This window comes from Ursus arctos, unplaced genomic scaffold, assembly GCF_023065955.2.
Source record: "Ursus arctos isolate Adak ecotype North America unplaced genomic scaffold, UrsArc2.0 scaffold_22, whole genome shotgun sequence".
NCBI classification, from domain to species: domain Eukaryota; kingdom Metazoa; phylum Chordata; class Mammalia; order Carnivora; family Ursidae; genus Ursus; species Ursus arctos.
In genome coordinates this window covers 5339146-5362274 of record NW_026622897.1, presented here as the reverse complement: position 1 = coordinate 5362274, position 23129 = coordinate 5339146, and the positions used below count along the sequence as shown (strand labels likewise).

Genomic DNA, 23129 nt, shown 5'->3' with positions numbered 1-23129 from the left:
AATATTATGAGCCATTAAAAAGGACAGTTATCAATAGAAATAGTTTAATGGAAAAATACTTATAATTGTTAAAATGAACAAGATATAAAAAAGAATTTAAATATTGACACTGATTATAATAAAGGAAAAAGGTTAAAAGTGATGGCTGTATGGGTGTTTTCACTCTCCTGCTGTTTTCCAAATAATCCATCATATGGTTCTATTTCTTTAGTAAATATTTTAAATTCCTCTCATGAAGAATAAAACAAGTAACTAATAAAATTCAGTTAATAGAGAAATCTGAAGTACGCAGAAGGCAACAAACCTAATAGACTATGAGAGGGAAAATAAAATGAGCATACAATTGGTATGTCTGAGGCCTTTTACATCAATACAATCAATACAAATCAATACCAAGAGGTAAAAGAACTCCACAGTGGTAAATACGTATTTACCAAAAGTACTCTGGCCATCTCCAGACATGGGGGCATCACTAGAGCTACCAGGAGGGTAGTCACTGAACAGGGTCATGGATGACTGATCCTCCACCTCCATCAGATTTTCATCAGCCTCGTCTTCCAGCGATTCTGCTTCTCCAAAGTCAGATGGCTTTCTGATAAAGGATGCCTTCAAAGAAGAAAAAGAAAGATGTCCAAACTGGTTTCTTTCAGAAGCATAATGTAGTTAAAGTGTATCTATTCAAACAAATCAAGATTCATGTGTATGAACACTGCATATTTCTATTACGTGTCCAACAATGAAAAATGGATAAACTGCAATGTCTATATAATAATAATATGCAAATTTTAAAATAATTTTTTTCAGTTTTATTTGAGAGAGAGGGAGAAGGAGAGAGTACATGTGAGCAGGGGAGAGGGAAGGAGAGAATCCTCAAGCTGACTCCCCGCTGGGTGTGCCAGGAACCTGAGATCAAAACCAAGAGTTGGCTGCTTAACCAACTGAGCCACCTAGGAGCCCCAAAGTAATTTCTTATATTAAGCATTCTAATATCCAAAATTGATGAGCATATGAAGAAAAGTATAAACTGGTATGACTATTTTGGAGGAAAGTGACAATATCCATCAAAAAGTAAAATTCACGTTCCTCTTGAACAAGCAATTCCAGTGCTAGAATTTATTCTACATCCCTCATATGCACAAATCCAAACAGACAAAAGTACAAGAATCTTTACTGCAAAAACTCTTTGTAACAACAACAAAAAATAGAAACCACTTCCAATGTTAAGGTCAGATGGGCTAAAGATACAAATACACCATTCCCATATAATGAAATACAATACTACCATTAAAAAAAGGTAAAGAAGAGCAGCATGTAGCAACACGGAAAAATGACTAAGATTTATTATTAAGGGAAAATAACCAAGCTACAGAATATTTTTTCATTTAATATATATTTGAGTATTTATTGCATGTGCCAGGCACTGCTCCAGACAAAAGAGTATGTATAGCATAAGCCCGTTTGTATGGAAGAAAAAAAAATACCACAATGGGAGTATGTTGCTTGTCAGGTAAAAATTTTTTTTTATTATTTTTTTTTCAGAGAAAGAGCACACAAGAGTGTACAAGCGAGGGTGGGGGATAGGCAGAAGGAGAGAGAGAATCTTAAGCAGGTTCCACATGCAACACAGAGCTCGACACTGGGCTCGATCTCACAACCCTGAGATCATGACCTGAGCTAAAACCAAGAGTCAGCTGCTCAACCAACTGAGCCACCCAGGGGCCCCTTTTGTTTTTATTTTTAAGGATAGATGATTATTTTGAATTCTGCTACAGTGTTAGACAGAAATAAGTATAAGGCTGGATGATTAGTTTCTAATCACTCAGTCTATTACTCATTATTGAAAAACTAAAAGCTGAGCAGTATGCAAGGTACTGACATTTAGAAGCAAACAGTATGTCCCTCTCTAAAACCAAGTAATTTTAATTTCCATATTTAAAAAAATATAAGATGTCACATTTTGAGATGCACCCCTACTGAAGAGAGGTATCAATGAAAAACAAATCTTAGAATCAAGAAATAGGATGGTAAAGCAAACATACTTACCAAACTTCTACAAATATCTGCAATATCATTCATGAGCTTTGATGTCAACAATCGTAGGAAAAATCTAGATGCAATCTTATTTGGACTGGGCTGTAATTAAGACAAAAAAGCAAGCAAAAAAAAAGTTATCCTTGGCAGGTAATACTTTCTCTATCTTAAATGAAATATATTTTTTTTACACTGAATTCTCTATCATAAGAGAATACTTACGTTTATCATAAATAAACAGTATACTATTAGGGCCAAGATATAAATTGCATTAAAAACACTAACCTCTTTTTTTTAAAGTAATAACTATAATCCATTAAATTACGTATAAACATTAAAGTAAAATACCAACTACTAAGTTAGAGTTCATTCTTCCATTGCTCTCCTTCCCCATTTACAAAAAAACACAGAAAAACACATTACTTTTTTTTTTTTTAGTTTAAGAAAACAAAAGAAAAACACATTACAAAATCAAAACTATATGCTGGTCATATTGTTATATAGCCATGTAGTTATCATTAGTTTTCAAAAAACATTTTCTCCAACTACTACCAACACTCTGGGCTGGCTCAGCTAAACCTCAGGCTTGTTTCCAGTCAAAATGAAGATTACACAGAGCAGCACTCTTCCCACCAAGCGTTACAGAAGACGATCTGGGCAAAAGAGAGTCATGCATGTAGCTGGAGCTGTTATCTTCGTGGGGCTCGCTGGCCCTGGTAGAGTGGTGTGCACATCCACGGCCAGTAGTCAACAGATTTTTATTAAATGAATACAAATATGCAGGCAATAAAAGAGTCACCCATGTAGTTGCATATAAAAGCGGTAACATAACCTCAGAAACCTTCCTGAAATGAACTTATTTCATGAGAAACTCAGATTACCTGTTTCTTTATTCCTCCAGGTGCTACTTTTATTTACCACTCACTTTAATTTTAAATCAGTGTATAAACTTATGAAGGACCCAAAAACCAGTTACACCACCAACCAACCAGTTACCAACCTCCTAGACCCAGTCAAGTAAGAACATCTTACCTTGGTACAATTACACAAGCAACTGGTACAGAGATTCATCATATTTCTCAGGGAAGCAATCCTAGATTCCTCATTGGTCTTACTTTTGAACAGAGTGATACTTTCTCCTGCACACTGCATTAGAGACTATTAATAAAAGAAGGAAAAACCCAAACTCTAGTTAAAATTACAGTTTTGTGATTGCTTTTTAAAGTTTTACTTAGGAAGTAAAATTGTTTTTAGAAGTTATATTTGGCTGGGGCGCCTGGGTGGCTCAATCGATTAACTCTGGCTCAGGTCATGATCCCAGGGTCGGGCTCCTTGTTCAGCAGGGAGCCTGCTTCTCCCTCTACTCCTCCCCATCCCCCTGCTCCTTCAATCTCTTTCTCTGACAAATAAATAAAATCTTAAAAAAAAAAAAAAAGTTATATTTGGTTATACAGTGTAATTAAAAATCACGGTAACAATTTTTTTAATGACCTATCTCATACCCTGTTATCCTTACAAATCATACCACTGACTGAACTGTACTCAAAGATGAGAAAAGTTTCACACTTAGAGCCTACCTGTATAACACTCATCAAGGATTCTTTAGGACAATCAATCACAGGAAATAAAAAAATTTTTTTAACATCTTATTTGAGAGAGAACAGAGTGAGAGAGCACAAGCAGGGGGAGGGGCACAGGGAGAAGCAGATTTCCTGCTGAGCAGGAAGCCTGACGTGGGACTGGATCCCAGAACCTGGAGATGAAGACCTGTGCTGAAGGCAGACGCCCAACCAACTGAGCCACCCAGGCGTCCTACAGGAAAAGCTTTTAAAAGTGCCCATAAAAAATCAGTATTTCTGTTAATAAGATTAAATTTAATGTGATAATATTTCAGTTACTCTGTTTATAGTTGGCTTAAAATAACTGCAAATGTTAAGGAAGGACAGATGTATCATTTCTCTCAGACGGCATAAGTGAAAGAGAAAGAGCTAACCTACATAAAAGTGTTTTTCCAAGCAAGTATATCAATTTTCCCAGGAATATATTTCATTCAAATTTATCCAAAATTTTAATAGAATAAATGTTCATACCTTGGCTTTCTGGAATAGTTCTGATCTATATGCTTCCTCTTCAGCTATTACTCCCACATAACAATAGCAGCCAAGAACACCCACCAAAAGACTTGAACACCGGATAAGCGTTTCTGCATTTGTAGTCTTAAAGTAAAACAAAAAATAAAAAACATACTCATTTCATAAATAACTTTGAGTACTCCACAATTATCTTTTGTAAGAACAAATTCATGTACATATTAAGAAAGTTTAGTTAACGGAGTTAATAGTGGCAGGATTCTGATTATCTCTAGGACACCAAAAGACCCCGCAGAGCTGTGATATCTAGGATTCTCAGGAAAAAAAGAACTATCTCCGAATGGCCAAGTTAGGTATCTCTCTCCTAAGGTGGTGCAGAGTACCGCACACACAGGACCTTAACATCTGAGGTGGGGGCGGGGGGGAGAAAAAAAAAACATGAGTAAAAATCAGATTCATATAAAGAGATATTAAAATGACATTTTGACCTTCTGAAAGCTAAGAACCTTGACTTATTCAGCTTTTTAGACTTCAGAAACCACAGATTTTTCCAAGTAGATACCACATAGCCAATTTTATAAAACTATTTACAAACTTCTAACAGCTACACAGAAAAATAAGATTTTCAGACTGTTTTGTTCCTATACTGCAGGAAATGGCATTTTAGGGGAAAACACAACAGACTGTATTACAAAATGGTTACAACCGTGATCCAGGAGAATGTCAGTTAAGTAAGGATAAAGCACACTTTCTCTTCTCTGGTTCTCTGGGTCATCATCTTTGGCTGAATTCACTCCGCTGAGTAACTTGCAGATTTTATTTTATTCAATAAATATTTTACCATTTACCATGTAACAAGGCATTGTGGAAGATACAAAGATTAATAAAAATATACATGCCGTTTAACAAGTTTATAGCACAGTTTGAGACGTTTGTGTTTAAACATACAAATATCCACAGTACAAGGAAGATGCTAAGTTTCACTTTAAAAAGAAATACTAAATACTATGAAAATTAAAAGATGAATTACCATGGCTGAGATTATCTAAGAAAGGCTTTAGCAGGATTTTGACATGTGGATGATTTGAACACACAGAAATGGGCAGAAAGACATTTACTTCATGTCAAAAGAAAGGAGAGTTTTGGCAAGAGAATAGCACAAAGAGAATTTGTGATCTTAAGAAGGCAAAGGAAATGATTTATGAGAAATTACTAGTGACCTCTAAAATATGGGTGACTGCTATTTCCTCTGTTACATTTGATTAATCACTTCTGCCTCTCCAAGTGTCACCAAAATCTATTACATCAATTTAAATGATGTCCTTTCCTGTTATTGTAACACCTCCCTCCTCTGCACTGAGAGGTTCTTTCTCATCATAGAACCCCTATACTCAAAACCGTTCTTATTCTCCACTAACCGACATATTCAATGTCTACTAGAATTCCTGGTACTAAAGAAACACAAATTATTCTTCTTGGGTTTTCCTTTTTTCATGCTAAGTTTTCCCTATTTATACACATGTACTGTCACTCTGCTTTTTAAATCAAGTTTTTCATCATCCGTAGGGCCCTTTCTGCCTGTTTCTCCTTCCTAACCGTCCACCAAAGTTGAGTCGGAGACAGGCTTAAGTTCTTCTGAAAATCTCACCTCAGATGAGTAGTTATGTAAAAGCTGCTCTGATAAGCCCAGAAGATAGCGATCCAGTGATTCCTTGAGGTTCTGGTGGACAGAAAAGCCTACGGTGGACTGGTGCTTTTCTACAGCACATTCTTTCACAATGGTTAAAAAATCCATCTTGTCAAAAGTTGTCTGAAGAAACAGTTCTTCAACTTCTGAGAATGAAGGCTCTTCTTGATCTTTTTGGTGTTGTTCACTTCAAGAAAGTAAGATCTTAAATTTATAACTGAATGACCAACTGCTTCATCTCCATGTAGCAGTGATATGTTACAAATGAACACATTAATTTAGTGTCTGTGTTATTCACACACTGTTTATACAGTTAATGCATTACTCTTTTAAATGCTTCTCTTCTTTGGAATTGATACCTACCTGCACCAGATTTCATCACGCGGTGAGCCGATTTTATTAATAGATGGATAAAAACATATAGGGTACAATCTCCAAGGCAAATTCAGAAAGTATTAAAAAGAAAACATTAATAACACCAGGCATAAACACTAAGATAAACATTATCTGGAAACATTTTCCTGTTTGCCTGTTGATTTCTCCAAAATGAAGGAGTTTTTCATCCTCTGCCCTCTCCAGGGAGATTAGGAATCTTCATGCCAGTGAGTCATTTTCAGCCACAGTGATAAACATAGGCCTCTTGAGTCAATCAACTAAAATGAGGTTTTTAGATTTATTTTTACTTTCCCTATCCTCCATTACCATTAGTTTGAAAGCTAATAGATTTTACTTGACATACAGAAATGGGTCACGTCTTTAAAGAACTCATTCCTAACCTTCCATCCTAACTTTCCATGCATTCTCTCTTCCAATGGCAAATGTCACAAGCTATATTACACAGCATGAAAGAACAGTTAACTGGATCAAAAATTATTGAATGAAGATTACTATCACTGAATTAAAAGCAGCTTTTCCCAAATAGCCCTAATTGGCTAGTAGGTGTGATTTTTTTTTTTAACTGAACAACTTAGTTCATAATTTTTAAGATGTAGCTACTACTCTGTTATAATTACTACCTTTGTAATTAAAGCCGTATCTTAAAACAACACAGAACTCTATTAGATAACATACCATTCTGGCACTCTTTGGAGAAAATTCATTGCAGCTTTACAATTTTTCATAGTGAGACTCACAAGAATTTTCTCCACTGCAAGATGAGGAAAATTACTACAAAGGAAAAAAAAATCTTCACTTAGAAGAACAAAAACCATTTAAAGCATTCTTTAAACTTAAATACCCATGTCTGGCTGTAAATCCTGACTTCTAAAATCTGGATCCAAAATTAAAATTTCTTTTATCTGTACTGAATTTTTTAACATCTAAAACAAGAACCAAGAAGCAGATATCTTATGTTACTATCATTTTCAATACTTTCTGGCAGCAGACTTGACCGATTTTTAAAAATCATTTCTGAAATAAACAAATTATGAAATTAAAGCAAAAGCACGAGGATCCAAAGGTCTATCCTGCAGTCCTTCGGTCCCACCTACTAGCTGTGGAAAGGTTAAATGGGCAAGCTGATCCCCCTCTCCTGGTGTTTAAGCCGCACTCTGTGTGTTCCCTCCATTAACCGAATACCCGTCACCCAGGACATACTCTCATCATGATTCCAGGATTCCACTGCATCAGATATATGTTCAGATGAACTGATTCACACAAAATCACAAAGAACACATAAGGGCTCAAAAATTGTAATTCCTATTATGCAGGCACATCCCCCTTATTCTCATTGTCTCAGCAGAGATAAGAACAAAGTAAAAAAACAGAGAACCAAGCACAAAGACGCAGAACAGTGTAAAACAAGGGACTGTTTCGAATCTGGAGTTAGCTCTGAGAAACCCTGCATTACCGCTGTAAAAAGAGCCATCTGGTCTCAAATAACGGAGCATCTCTTCCAACACAAAGAGCAGCACCGAACGAACTTAAGTTACCTGTGAAGAACTGGAGGCAGCTCTGTACCGTCTTCAAAGTCATCCTCTAAATGATAGAGTAAGAGCCATTTCATTATCAATTCCTTTAAAGAACAACTTCTATTTAATTCACACAGACTGTGCTCCACTCCTGTTTTTACAGTTTCTGGAACCACACAGACGGTCGCTGCCAGAGTCAAGCAGCATACTGCAGGACTACAACAAACCAAAAGATGGCCACTGTTACAAATAAACTTTTTTTTTTTCAATCCTAAAAGTTCTTTCTTTAACATATTTGCTATGGGTTGATGACTTGCAATAGGTATCATCATGAGAATAACCAAAAGTAGACTGAGTGTGACAAAAGACTGACAGTTTCACACCCTTGGGTGATAGGATGGAAGAGTCAAGAACGGGAGAAAAACACTAAAAACGGAGACGTGCTACTTAGATATTCCTGCAGGAAAACCAGCACTGCATCCATTTTAAGAGTGACCAGTTCACCTCCCATTTCTTTCCCTCGAGAACAACCTGAATCTCTTTGGCTCAGTTAGTAAAGCTTCTGCCTGATGCTTATGCTCTTTTGCGTAAGTCTCCGATATGCTTCGTGAGTTCATACGAGTCCCTTAGGAGGATTCTAATTTCTTGTTCAATAGCAGATTGAGTTTCTGGACTCAGTGTCCCCAGTCACTGGAGATCATAACTCCAAGCTTTTCCCTCATTCCAAATTTGGTAACTACCCTCTTTGCTAAAAAATAAGCTTCCTAAGGAAGAACGACCTTGTCTATTTTCTTTACCACCATGCTGCTACTAATGCTTAAGATGATGCCTGACACATGTAAATATAGAGTGAACTTCTATTGACTAAATGAACACAAAAAATTGTGAGAAGTCTGATTACATTTGAGAACTCTCTCTTATAACTGTTTGTAGCACTAAAAAAAAAAATTTATGGATACTGAATAAGTACTTAATATGCAATTAAAGAAAAAATAAATTTAAACATTTAATTCTTTAAAATTTACCTTAGTAATCTCTCTACACTTGAAACTAAATTTTTTTATTTACTTATCAAGACTCCCTAGACAAACAACAAAAACATCTAAAATCGAATTTAACATATTGTTAACTCAAGTTACAAACTATAAAACCGAAAGAAAAGAAAGTATGTATGTCTATATATAAATCTCTTACAATACACAGTTGACTCACCATGAAGGTCTGCAGGCTGACCCAGTAAATAACTTCCAGAATTCTCTATCGACCTCAATTAAACGGCCTTGAATTATAGCTCCAAGTAAACCAAAGTTTTCAGCTTGTATTTGTTCAGAACTTATACCACGAAAGGTAAGAGACCAAATTTTAATCCAGAATTTCAATAAATCTGACTTTTGTGAGACTTCTAGGTTGGATTTCTTCCCTTGACACAATGCAACTTCCGTAAGGCATCGTAACACATACGGCGTGCGCTCCCCATGTCGATGCTGAGGTAGAAGCTGGTATAGTATCATCAGTAATGGTGACAACTCATAGTTAGGTAAACTTGAAGGATATTTTGATATTAACTGGGTTGTGATCTGTAACCTAGATAAAATAAAAGGATAATTAAATGGAAAATTATTCAATTCCATTAACAAACTAAAAGAAAACAAATATATAGACATAGCACCCTTACCATATCCTACAGTATCACCATCATTATTTTCCATACTACTCTCAAACTAAACTGGCTTTTAGTATTTAATCCCTACTTCCTAAAGTGGCAGGAAGAATGACAACTTTCTGGCTAAGTAGGTAAGTTGTCATAGCTCCCTTACACAAAAACTTTAAGGAATAACTAAATTAGGGGCACTTGGCTGGCTCCGTTGGCAGAGCATGTGACTCCTGATCTCAGAATCATAAGTTCAAGCCTCACACTGGGCATAGAGCCTACTTAAAAACAAAACTAAACTACGGGGCGCCTGGGTGGCTCAGTCGTTGAGCGTCTGCCTTGGGCTCAGGGTGTGATCCCGACATTCTGGGATCGAGACCCACATCGGGCTCCTCCGCTAGGAGCCTGCTTCTTCCTCTCCCACTCCCCCTGCTTGTGTTCCCTCTCTCGCTGGCTGTCTCTCCGTCAAATAAATAAAATAAAAATAAAAAAACTAAACTAAACTAAATTAAAATTTTCTGCTTCTGAGTTATTACACCCATCCTTGCTCTTCAGCCACCAGTAATATTCCTCCAAATCAAGAAAACAAACAAAAAAACCAAACAACTGTTTTACCTAAACTTTCAGTTAATTCAGTAAATATCTGCTATGAGTTCTCTAGAACGTGAACTACTCAAGAAGAGGAACTTTATTCATCCTTGTATCTCTCGTGCTTGGCACACAGCGCATATTCAATAAATAACCCCTGACTAAACGGAAAAATTGAAGAATCTGAAATAGGTATCCTCCACCATGTAAAAGAAACATGAACTTAAGCAACAGCTATCTAAATCAAGATGTTTTCCCCTCGAACTCAAGTTATATTTAAATATGACATCAACACGGTAAAAATCAAGGCACGGGTCACACGAGTTTGACTGTCATCTACAAACTTCTAACTGTCCTTGGGCAAGCTGCTTAACCTTTCCCAGTTTCATTTTCTTTTTGGTATAGCAAACAGGCTGAGCTGGATGAATTCTAAAGATTCCTACCAGATCTAGTATTTTGTGATGTCACAGAACTCCACAATTTATTTAATCATTTAAATAACTGTGCATGCTATACATGGCAAATTTTAAAAAAGGCAACCTCTTTTTTATTCTGTCCAAATTATTCTGTGATTTCTGAATGCCATCTTCAATTTCTTCCCCATCTACTTCTAGTAGAAGGAGCTTTACATGCTAAAATGTCTTTGTGTGGAGACGTAAGCTCAGCGCATTCCACGCCTGCGAGGCGGCCGTCCTCCTCTTTTCCCCGCTAAGCCCAGCTGCTCAGGAAAGGTGGCCCCCTGGCCCAGGCTCCAGCAGATAAGCCTTGGTGGCTGATGGCCAGAGGTCCTGGCAGACACCTTCCCCTTCACCAGGGACTGGTTTCAAAGTGGACAACCAACCTAGCTATGGCCAGGCCGTTCTACTAGAGGGTTTGTGAGAAAAACTAAATGAGACTAAAATGACACTGGAAGAGAAAACAGTAACATTTTACCAAGGCACAAGATCAAAATCACTCTGTGACTTCTGAAGATGATCTTTTATCACTTCCCAGCCTAATTCTATTTTCTTCTTTTTGCAAGGCGTGCTGTAATCATTAAGTTCTCTTTGGGTGGTAGTGTAAGACTGAGAAATCTCCAAAGATCTAGTATCTTCATTAAAAATCTATAAAATAACAAAAAGAAAATCTTTTTTTTTCTTTTACACTGCTTCTGTTTTCTAATACTTCATGAGGGAAAAAATGTTCCTCCTCAAATGCAGACATAGGAAAGTCACAGAGCAAGAGTAATAAATTATAGAAACACATAAATATGATAACACAGTAACAAACATTTTGCATGACTGTGGTAGCTCTCTAGAAAACAGGTATTACCAAGTAAGTTATTAGTTGTATTTCCCAGAAACATTCACACCAAGGCATCTAAAAGTAAAGCAAAAATCTGTTTTCAATGGGATTAAATTTAAAATTTCTTTCGATAAAAAAGGAGACTATATCATAAATTTACCATTAAGAAAATATCTGACAAGTGAAATTACCCAGGATAGTAACCAAATTTCTGAGAAAAAAAAGTTTTAGTTAAGAAATATTAAGCCAGGGGCACCTGGGGGCATAGCGGTTAAGCGTCTGCCTTCGGCTCAGGGCGTGATCCCGGCGTTATGGGATCGAGCCCCACATCAGGCTCCTCCGCTATGAGCCTGCTTCTTCCTCTCCCACTCCCCCTGCTTGTGTTCCCTCTCTCGCTGGCTGTCTCTATCTCTGTCAAATAAATAAATAAAATCTTAAAAAAAAAAAAAAAAGAAATATTAAGCCATCGACTGATAGATGGGTAAACAAAATGTAATACTCAGAACTGAGCGTTACGCAGCAATAAAAAGGAATGAACTAGTGATTCATGGCACAACATGGATGAACCTTGAAAACACTGTGCTATGTCAAAGCAGCAGACAAAAAAGACTACATGCTATTTCATTCCATTTATAGGAAATGTCCAAAGAAGGCAAACTTACAGATTTGTCTCTATAAGACAGAAAAGTAGATTATTGGTTGGTTGCTAAAGACTGGAAAAGCAGGGAACTGGGACTGACTGCTAATAGGTACAGAGTCTGTTTTGGGGGTGATGGAAATATTCAGGAATGAGATTCTAGTGGTGATGCTTGCAGAACACAGTGAAAATACTAAAAGCCACTGAACCGTACACTTCAAAACAGTGAATTTTAGGGTGCCTGGGTTAAGCATCTGCCTTCAGCTCAGGTCAATGATCTCAGGGTCCTGGGATTGAGTCCCGCGTCAGGCTCTCACTCAGCAGGGAGCCTGCTTCTTCCTCTACCCTTCCCCATGCTTGTTCTCTCTCTCTCAGATAAATAAATCTTAGAAATAAATAAATAAATAAATAAATAAATAAATAAATAAATAAAACTGAATTTTATGCTACGTGATTTCTAACTCAGTAGGGAAAAAATTGAAAAAACAAGAAACATTAGGGTTAGGATAATCTGATTTCCTATAGACCATCTTTTAAGAATAGAGTTCAGGGATGCCTGGGTGGCTCAGTCAGTTAAGTAGCTGCCTTCAGCTCACGTCATGATCCCAGGCTCCATGCCCAGCGGGGAGCCTGCTTCTCCCTGCCGCTCCCCCCTGCTTGTGCTCACTCGCTCACTCTCTCTGACAAATAAATAAATAAAATCTTAAAAAAAAAAAAAAAAAAAAGAATGAAGAGTTCATCACTAGTTTTTACTAAGCTCATATGTGCAAAATAGTTACAATGTCAGAACAGCAATTCCAAATACAGTTTTGAAAGGAACTGTTACATAAAGTAATTTTACAAGGCCTTTTATCAGAACACACGTTTAAAAAAACCAGTAAAACGGACACTAATGGAAAACTTCAAAATGTGACAAGACCTACTATACCTGGTGACAAATATCTGCCATCAACTCAATCAAGTTTTCCTTGACAGCAACATTACGAGATCCTGAAGAATATTTCCCTCTGCTTCCTATATGACTGATCTCGTTAATTAGCAGATCATATAAGTTATACAAGATACTTTTCCATTTACTTGATTCATAAGCACCTGCAATTCAAAAGATTAAAATATAGTTTACATATACACTCCATTTGCACTGCCAACTCTCATAGAACCACTCAGCTCTTAAGGTGGAAACTGGTCCAACCGTCCATTCCGTTCTAGTGCCTCTTCAGACAATATCCTTGCCGGCTCTACTTTGTAAGAGTGTCCGGCTCACACTCAGTTCCCTGTATTTGTTATAAAAATTCTTCTATAATCTGATCTAACTTTCTCTAATCAACTCCACCAAAATCCCAATCAAACCTTACTTTCTTCTCTCTCCTGAGGCAAATATGTCCCATCATTTACATGAGGACCAAGTTTTCTGTATGTCATTAAGACAAAAACATTACTAGTTCCTTTACTGTACAAACAACATGTTACTTAGACTTCTCCTCATTCCAGTCACCTGTCCCCAAACACACTCCAGTTCATTTATGTCCCTCCTGAAATGGCAACTCTACAAAATCTGGTGGACATGATACACCCACCGTGATCTGACCAGTATAGGTAACAAAGGAGCTACTACTTCACACAGACAACCATAAATCTATTAGTGTAGCCTAAAACTACATGAGTGTTTCTGGCAGACGCATCATCCTGCCAATTTTCAATTCATCTGAAATATACAGTTAACTAATGAACATCTCATGTCATCTCCTCAGTAAGCCTGATCTTCATCCTGACGAGAGCTGTGTGAAAGACGAAACCCTAAGAAAATCCACCATTCTTTGGCCTACAGTGGTTTCATGGGCTACGAATACATCTAACTTTACATATGAGAAGAGCCCATTAAACATAGCGACTTTAGAAAAAAATTGGCTATCACGGTTTTCCTCCATTTCAGCTGCTATTTCTCAGTGTAGCTTGATTTCCTAACAAGGCCTTAAACTAGCCATAATGAATTTGCCCAAAGGCTAGTACAGACCCAAAGATAAACACAGTATGCACCTGAGGGAACCCATTCAGTTCCAGTTTCACCCAATAAAATTCCTGTCCACTGAGTGAAGCTACATCATCTAAGATTTTTTTAAAGATTTTTTTAAATTGAGGTATAAATGACACACAACACTGATTTCAAACGTACAACGTAATTATTTGGTATTGTATACATTGTGAAGTGATCACAATGCCTCTGGTTAAGACACCTTAAGCAGTTACAAAAAAAAAAGTTTTTCTTTGTGATGAGAACTTTTAAGATCTACTCTCTTTGCCACTTTCAAATATGCGCTACATCCTAACAAGCGACACTGTCTTGGTGAAAGACAGACGTAAAGGTATCAAGGGAGGAGAAGTCACTCGTTTCTGGTTTTCCCAGCAAACAGGGCCTGGATTAAGTACGCGGCTGAAGGCACTGTGGACACATCTTCTGAGGAACTGACTCATCTATCTGTTTGCAGTCCACATTTACCTGCTTTACCTCCTATTAGAAGCAGTATGTAGACACACAAGACGCTGCCTTCTCTAAACTCTGTTACACTCCGGTCTGTGTAATCCCTTTCGGCACCAAATTATTGCTGCATAATCAGCTCCTTGAGGGAACCGTGTCTCTGATCTGTGTTGCTCATAATACTTACAAACGCACTACACAAACGGCAGGGCGTTGCAGGGTTCGCTACCACAATTTCAAATTCTAAAAAAAGTGTGAGAAACATCCTCAAGACTAATATCATTACCAAGCACAGGAACCCAGAGGAAGGTCATAACCTCCTACGAAATTCAAATTTCATGTTCCAATGAAGAAGAAAATCCAAAACAGCAAAAACTTTTATACCTTTTTCTTGGGTTTTGGCTCCCTTTGGATGATGCACATAAACTTGCAGTTGAAATAACTCAATAATTACTTCTTTTAAGGAATCGTTAAGTCTATGTTGGGTCCAAATATAAAGCAAGGTAGGAAGAATTTCATCTCCTAGTTGACACACTCGAATTCGAAAGTTTACAGCCAAAGTCTTGAGGAAGATAATAAACGCTGCTAAGATGTGATTTAGACCTGCAGAGCTCTTCTCCTGTCTGTCACAGAAAACAAACAGACTCAGCTTGGTGTAATGGCAGAAAAATGAAAACTGAAGGCAGTTATGAAGTTGCATGCTGAAAAGAAAAAAAATATCTAATCTTCAAGTAACAGTAGCCTTAGTTTCAGAACTATTCAGAAAAAAAAAAAAAATTCTGAATAGGACTACAGAGCAACAAAGAGAACAGCTCTTATTTGGTGCTGAGACATCCCGCCAGCTCTCCACCCCAAAACACTGTGCAAAATGGTACAAAACGGATTTGTAATACCACTATTTATACAATGCTTCACATGACAGACTGGGTAATGTCACACAGATATAAAATATTAATACTTCCAAAATATATTCCAATTTTTTTTCTTAGTATATCTATCTTCAAAAATGGGGAAAATGAAACTACTTAAGAGAATATTTAGTTTTTCCTGTCACTAGAAAAGCAACACTGATCTTCCATTTAACATCATTTTCATGTTCTGTCTGCCTTTGGATACTCAGAAAGTGGTAGAACTGACACTTTCTTTTGGAATTTACTAATTCTACTATAATGGGCCAGTTTTTTTTTTTTTTAATTGGTAACAGTTTTAGTTACTGGATCTAAAGCACTGTCTTGCAAGAAGATCAAGCGGCTTTTCAATACAAAACAAAAAGAGATTAGATTACCTTGCATGCTGAATAGCCTTGGAAAAGAAATCCAAAAATTTGGCATTTAATCCATCGGTTTGTGAACAGCATCCTTTGGTCACAGCATGAATTATTCTAGCCACTAAAACTCTATTAATGTCTTGTGCAGGTTTAAGGTACAGACCAAAGTACACAGAGAACAATTCTTTAAAAAACAAACAAAAAACACATTAGTTATTAAAAAGAAAACTATCAAAGCATTTACCTTAAAGGTCCTGATTTAATTTAAATTTCGACATTCCGGGCCACATGGGTGGCTCAGCCAGGTGTCCAACTCTTGGTTTCGGCTGAGGTCATGATCTCGGCATCCTGGGACTGAGCCACGTATCAGGGTTTGCACTCAGCGAGGAGTCTGCTTGATATTTCCTACTCCTCTCTGTCTCTTCTCTCTGCCCGCCCCACCCCACGCTGGCTCACTTGCTTTCTAAATAAATAAATTAAAAAAAAAATTCCAATAATCCCATATAGAGAAAAAGATTTAAAATTATACTAATTTACATTTATTAAGGTAAAGTTATCACATCAATATTTGATTTTACTTCATATAAACTGCTGTCAAGAGAGGAACAACTTTTGGTCAAGTATGTGCAGCCAGCCCTCAGACAAGCTGCTTAATTTCTCTATATCTGTGTCCCTTTCTCTAGGTCTAACAGAGCACGTGACACAGTGCACACACCACTGCTCTGCCCTGAGGCGGTCTGATTAACAACAAGTGTAAAATATATCAAGAACGCTGTCAAGGGGCTGAGATTTTACTCTACTATTAACCTAAGGAATCGGAATGCCAGTTTCATGGATTCTGGCAGAAGACACACTATTCCTGAGCGAGTACCTTCCTTTTTGCATAAATTCCTCAATCCCCAAGGCAACATGAAAAGGGTCAGGTGACACGGGTGCAAGCTTCTGTAACACACAGGTGGCAAGCAAACCTGTCCTCTGCTCTGAGGAAACTATCACCTCTGACACCATCTTGACTACACACACATACTTAAAACAAGTCAGGAATAAAGCAGGCACGGTCTGCTCATAAGACACGCAGAAACGTTGAGATGCACTGAGTCATCTCCCAGAACCAGGAAAACTCCAACTGCCGATACAGGATTTGCTCCCCTTAGAGATAAAGAGAGAGTCCCTGGCTGGTAAAGTCAGTGAGAATAACACTTCTGGGTAACTTCCTTTTCAGCTGTATCACATAATTCTGCAGAAATAATTTAAAATCAGATTTCGAATACAAAAGAATAAGGACAATATAAATACCTCAAACATTGTAGTTAGGAAAATGATTGTTCAAATGATTCCTATCGTATCTGACATTAATTTATACAACTCTGCATCAGTGCTTCCCCAAGTTCTGTCATTACAATTCCTAAATGATTAAAAACTATGAGTTAATACACACAAATGTGGAAACAAGAAAACAGGAGCGGGGGGTGCCTGGGTGGTGCAGATTATGCTCTCAGGGTCCTGGGATCCAACCCGCATCAGGCTCTGCACTCAGTGGGGCACGTGCTTGTCCCTCTCCCTCTCCTTTGGCCCTCCCCCTGACTACTGCTCTCTCTCTCTCTCAAATAAATAAAATCTTAACAAAGAAAAAGAAAACAGTAGTGGTTATCTTGATCATTTCCCTCTTATTATCTGGTAGGAGCAGAGAAGTGAAATGAGAATACCAACAGTCTTCGATTAAAGCTCAAGCTTTAGGACTTTTGTTAGTTGGGGGAAGTGATCCCAATTCTCACAGAATCCCGCATACTATCCTAGTAAGTGGTTAAAAAAATTGGCTTAAGACATTCAATGAAAGTCTCAGAAGTGCAGAGTTCAACTTCTTCAAAAAAAAAAAAAAAAAAAAAAAAAAGGCTGTGGTACATGCCTCCAGGTGAATTTACTTCCCCTATGAATTCAACAACAACAAAAAAGCTCAAAGGACAATGAAGGAACATGGTAGTAAAAAGGGCTTCTGGAGTTAATAAAATTCAATTAACTGTAGATTCCTTGGGACTTTATACATAAACAATCATGCTACCTGCAAACAGGAACAGTTTTCTTTCTTCCTTTCCAATCTGGATGCCTTTCATTTCCTCTCCTTGCCTAGCTCCCTGGCTAGAACCTCCAGTCGAGTGTTGAATAGGAGTGGTGAGAGCAGACATCCTTGTCCTGTTTCCAACTTCTTTTACGAAAGGTTTTAAATCATGGATTCGATTTCTGTAATAGCTACGGAACGATTCAGATGACCCATTTCATACTGGGTAAGTTCTGACAGGGAGGCGTTTTAAGGAGCTGGCCCATGAAAATTCAGTGGTCAAACTGACGTGCACACAGTTGTGCAGAGCATGCTCTTAACACTCTTCTAATACCTGCAAGATGGCAATTAGCTCCATTTCCTTCCCACTCTCAGCAATTTGTGTCCTCTTTTTTATCGTAGTCACTTTTACTAGCAGTTCTACATTTGAGTAATGTTTTCAAAGAATCAGCTTTCTATTTCATTAAATGTTCTCTTGTTTTTGTTTTCAATTTCAGTGATTTCTGCTCTTCTCTTTGTTTCGAAGTTTTTGGTTTTTTCTAGTTTCTTGAGATGGAAGCTAAGATTATTGACTTGAGATTTTTCCCTCTTTTGTAATGTAGCCAGTTAATGCTATAAATTACCCTGCCATATAACTTTAGCTGCATTCTACAAATTCTGACATGTTGTATTTTTTCATTTTCATCCAGTTCCAAGTATACTTTGATTTCCTTTGAGACTTTTTCTTTGACCCATGAATTGAGAAGTGTCACTGATTTTCACGGAAGTACTACGAAGGACACAGGGACTATGGTGGAAATAAAGAGAACAAATTTAGAAAGGGCAATCTGAAAATGGCAGTGACATTTAGGACAAGACCTGCAGGAGGAGAAGAAAGCAGCCATACGAAGGGGAGCCCCTGACAAGAGAAGGACAAGTGCCACAGGGAGGAAAGGGCTTGCACTGTGGAAACAGAGGGCATGACATGATCCATAGCAGTGTCTGAAGGAAATACTAGAACTCTTATTTTTTAAATTAAAATTAATTACAAATAAAAATCAACCTTTAGGGGCACCTGGGTGGCTCCGTCAGTTGAGCGTCTGCCTTCGTTCAGGTCAGGTCATGATCTCAGTGTCCTGGGATGGAGCCCTGTGTTGGGTTCCCTGCTCAGCACGGGGTCTGCTTCTCCCTCTCCCTCTCTCTCTCCCTCTGTGCCTCCCCCGGCTTGTGAACATGAGCACACACCCATACTCTCTTTCTCTCTCTCTCTCAAATAAATAAAATCTTTTTTAAAAAATCAAGCTTTACTGACATTTAATATAGAAATCAACAACGGCCACTTTGGAAGACAGCTCTGGCAGCTTCTTACAAAACTAAACATACTTTTACCATACAATCCAGCAATCACACTTTTACCCAAATGAGTTGAAAACTTAATCTGTACATGGATGTTTACAGCGGCTTTATTCATAACTGCCAAAATTTGGAAGCAATCAAGATGTCCTTCAGTAAATGAACGCATAATTAAACTGTGATACATGCAGACAATGAAATATTTGGTGCTAAAAAGAAATCAGCTATCAAGCCACAAAAAAATCATGGAGGAACTTGAAACGCATATTACTAAGTAAAAGAAGCCCATGTGGAAAGACTACATATTGTATGATGCCAACTATATGACATTCTGCAAAAGGCAAAATTAGATTGTAAAAAGATCACTGGTTGCTAGGGATCAGTAGGAGGGGAAGGATGAATAGGCAGAACACAGAGGACTTCTACAGCAGTGAAACTATTCTCTATGATGCTATAAAGGTAAATATATGTTACTGAACATTTGTCAAAATCTATAGAAAGTACAACATCAAGAGTGATCCCAGTGTAAACTCTGAACTTTGGGTGAGATGAGGTGTCAACGTAGGTTCACTCTGGTGCAGGATGCTGAGAGCAGACAAAGCTATACATGTGTAACGGGGGTATATGGGAACTCCCCACTTCCTGCTCAATTCTGCTAGGAACCTGAAATTGCTCTAAAAAATAAAGTGTGTTTTTAAGAAAATGTCCGGAAGCCACTGGGTTAGAGAATCTGAATAAAGGCCACTGTAGCTAGAACACAGAAATCCATAGGATGGGGGTGGCTCTTAGTTACGGTCAGATAGGTAGGCAGAAGCAAAATTACCCAGTTCTTCCAAGGCCTAGAAAAGGAGTCCATATTTTATCCTAGTTACACAGGAAAGCCACTAAAGGTTTTTAATATTTCTTCCTTCCTACCTTATTAGAAAAACTACCTTCTTCCTTGGGAGAATCCTAGGGCTCTTTCTTTGCAACCCCTTATTCTCAGAAAACACAGAGGGGCACCTGGGTGGCTCAGCTGGTTAAGCATCTGACTCTTGATTTCGGCTCAGGTCACAATCTCAGGGTGGTGGGATCAAGCCCTGCGTAGGGTTCCGCACTGGGCGAGGAGCTTGCCTAGGATTCTCTCTCCCTCTCCCTTTACTTCCACCCCCTAACCCCGCTCCTATGCGCACATGCTCTAAAAAATTAGAAATAAATTTAAAAAAATTTTTTAAAGAAAACACAGATAGTCTATTTTCCTGTGTATTCAACCACTCTCTCTCCATGGACTCCGTCCCATTACATTTATATACACTCCAGTCACTCCCATCTTTAAGAGGATCCCTCTTTCCCCTACAACCAAAGCTTTTGAAAAGTGCTTATTTGCTAGTCCTTTTCCTCACTTGTGACTCATGCTTTCACACCAGTCTGTTACACAACTGAACACCATCAACCAGCAGACTCTAACTGCCACATATAGAATAATTCACCCAACAACAACAAATACACATTCTTTTCAAATGCATATGAAGTACTCACCAAGTCAGACCTTATTCTGGGTCATAAAAGAAATCCTAACAATTATAAATAACTTAGATTATAAAAACTATGTTCTCTGACTATAATGTAACTAGACTGAAAACTATAAAAGGGAAAACAAAACAAAAAAAACAGGAAAAGACCCCCAAACAACTGGAAATTAAACAACACACTTCCAAATAATCCAGAGGTTAAAGAATTCTCAAGAAAAACTAGAACATATTTTAAACTGAAGAAAAATGAAAATACGACATTGTCAAAATGTGTGATATGACAAAGCAGTGTTTAGAGAAAATTGTATTAAATGCACTTATGAGGGAAGAAGCTCTCAAATCAATGACCTAAGCTTTTATCTTAAGAAACTAGAGAACAAATTAAACCCAAAATAAGCATAAGGAAAGAAATAATAACCAGATGAGAAATCAATAATAAAAGAGGCAATACCACTAGAGAGCCTACATACATTAAAAGGATAAAAAGCCAGTAACATCTGAGAAGAACTTTACGCTCCCACATTCAACAGCTTAGAAAAAAATGTACAAATTCTTAACCAAATTGCCAAAGCTAACTGAAAAAAAATAAACTAAATATTCCTATATCTATTAAAGAAACTGAATTCATAGTTAAAAACTTTCAACCACCACCTCCAAATTCAATCTAGTAATATATAAAAAGGATAATACATAATGCCCTAGTGGGGTATATCCCGGGAACACAAGGTTGACTTAACCTATGAAAAATTCATCAGTGTAAGCCATCCTATCAAGAGACTAAAGAAAAACCCAGAGGATTATCTGAACAGGTGAAGAAAGAAATTTAACAAAATTCAACATCCATTCATGATTAAAAACCATGAGCAACTAGAAACTGAAAGGAAAGTTGTCAACCCATACTGACAGCTAATATCATGCTTAATGGTTAAATAATGAATGCTTCTCCCTAAAACCAAGAATAAAACAGGGTGTGCTCTTGACCACTCCCATTCAAAATTATACTGGAGGAAAAACTACAAAACTCTAGAAGAAAACATAGAGGAAAAGTTTTATGATGTTGGATTTGTTAATGATCTCTTGGAAATGATACCAAAGCCAAAGGCAACAACAACAAAAAAATGTATAGATTACTTGTACTTATCAAATTTAAAATTTTTATGTATCAAAAGACACTATCATAAGAGTTAAAGGCAACCCATGAAATGCAAGAAAATATCTGCAAACCATATATCTGATAAGGGGTAAATATACAGAGTATATAAATAACTCCTACATTTCAACAACAACAAAACAACCCAATTAAAAATGGGGTAAAAGGTGTGACTACGGGCGCCTGGGTGGCTCAGCTGGTTAAGCATCTGCCTTTGGCTCAGGTCATGATCCCAGGGTCCTGGGACTGACGCGCACATCTGGGTCCCTGTTCCATGGGAAGCCTGCTTCTCCCTTTGCCTCTGCCTCTCTCATATGAATAAATAAATAAAATCTCCAAAAAAAAAATACGAATACTTTCCCAAAGATGATATGCAAATGACCAGTTACCGTACAAAAACTTCAACATCACTAGTCATTAAGGAAATGCAGATCAAAACCCCAATGAGATACTACTTCACACACATTCACATTAGGACGGCTGATATCAACACCAGAAAAAGAGTAAGTGTCATAAGGACGTGGAGAAACTGGAACACCTGTGATTGCTGGTGCGTCCATAAAACGTGTAAAGGGATGCAGATCTTTGGAAAACAGTTTGGTGGTTCCTTAATAAATTAAACACAGAATTACTCTACGATGCAGCAATTCCACCTCTGGATAAATACCCAAAATAACTGAAAGGAAGGACTCCAAGAGCTATGTGTACACTCATGTTCCCAACAGTATTATTCATAATGGCCACAAGGTAGAAACCACTCAAGCGTCCAATGACAGATGAATGGATCGACAAAGACAGTATACATACAACTCAGTCTTAAAAAGGAAGTCAACTCAGAGATGTGGTACAACATGGATGAACAGTGAAGACACGGGTGAAATGAGTAAAATGAGACATTCACAAAAGGGCAAATACTGTTATGACTTCACTTACAGGAGGAAGCCAGAGTAGTCAAACTCATAGATACAGAAAGCAGAATGTTTGTCAAGGGCTGTGGGAAGGGGAAAGGAAGTTGCTGTTTAAGTTCGGGGAGATGAACAGGTGTTGGAAGTGGAAGGTGATGGTTGCACAACAATGTGGATATACTTAATGCCACTGAATTTTATATTTAAAAATGGTTAAAATGGTAAATTTTATCTCATGTACATTTCACCATTTAAACAAATCATACTGAAGGTCCCCAATATAATACAGCAGAAAAAAATAAGTGAAAGTCATATGGCTCAGAAATGAAAGGAAAAAATGCAGATAATATAGGACTATCTAAAGAGAAAACCCGACAGAAGATACAAACGAGCTCCTAAATTTAATACGTGATTTTAGCAAGGTCCCAGGACACAACATTTACAACACAAAAACCACCTGTATGATAGCAATGAATATGGAAATTGAAAATTTTAAAACTACACAATTTACAACCTACTGCAATATAAATCTAATAAAAACATATAAATTCTGT

At 37.4% G+C, this 23129-nt stretch overlaps 1 protein-coding gene across 4 annotated transcripts in view; it reads right to left on the bottom strand.

Moving 5' to 3' along the window:
* The window catches only part of ATM (ATM serine/threonine kinase), a 125167-nt gene that overhangs the window by 90709 nt on the left and 11329 nt on the right, over positions 1 to 23129 (bottom strand). For 3 of the 4 annotated variants that reach the window (XM_048217204.2, XM_048217207.2, XM_026505820.4), the window contains exons 8-19: positions 15640 to 15805; positions 14739 to 14977; positions 12807 to 12970; positions 10891 to 11060; positions 8931 to 9302; positions 7740 to 7934; positions 6880 to 6975; positions 5770 to 5995; positions 4122 to 4247; positions 3064 to 3189; positions 2044 to 2133; positions 435 to 606 (exon numbers count right to left, since the gene is read on the bottom strand). In XM_048217204.2, the coding sequence (XP_048073161.2) occupies positions 435 to 606; positions 2044 to 2133; positions 3064 to 3189; positions 4122 to 4247; positions 5770 to 5995; positions 6880 to 6975; positions 7740 to 7934; positions 8931 to 9302; positions 10891 to 11060; positions 12807 to 12970; positions 14739 to 14977; positions 15640 to 15805 (2142 nt within the window). Of the gene's footprint in view, positions 1 to 434; positions 607 to 2043; positions 2134 to 3063; positions 3190 to 4121; positions 4248 to 5769; positions 5996 to 6879; positions 6976 to 7739; positions 7935 to 8930; positions 9303 to 10890; positions 11061 to 12806; positions 12971 to 14738; positions 14978 to 15639; positions 15806 to 17518; positions 18465 to 23129 lie in introns of those variants that run through there. The other variant, XM_048217209.2, reaches the window with a different exon arrangement.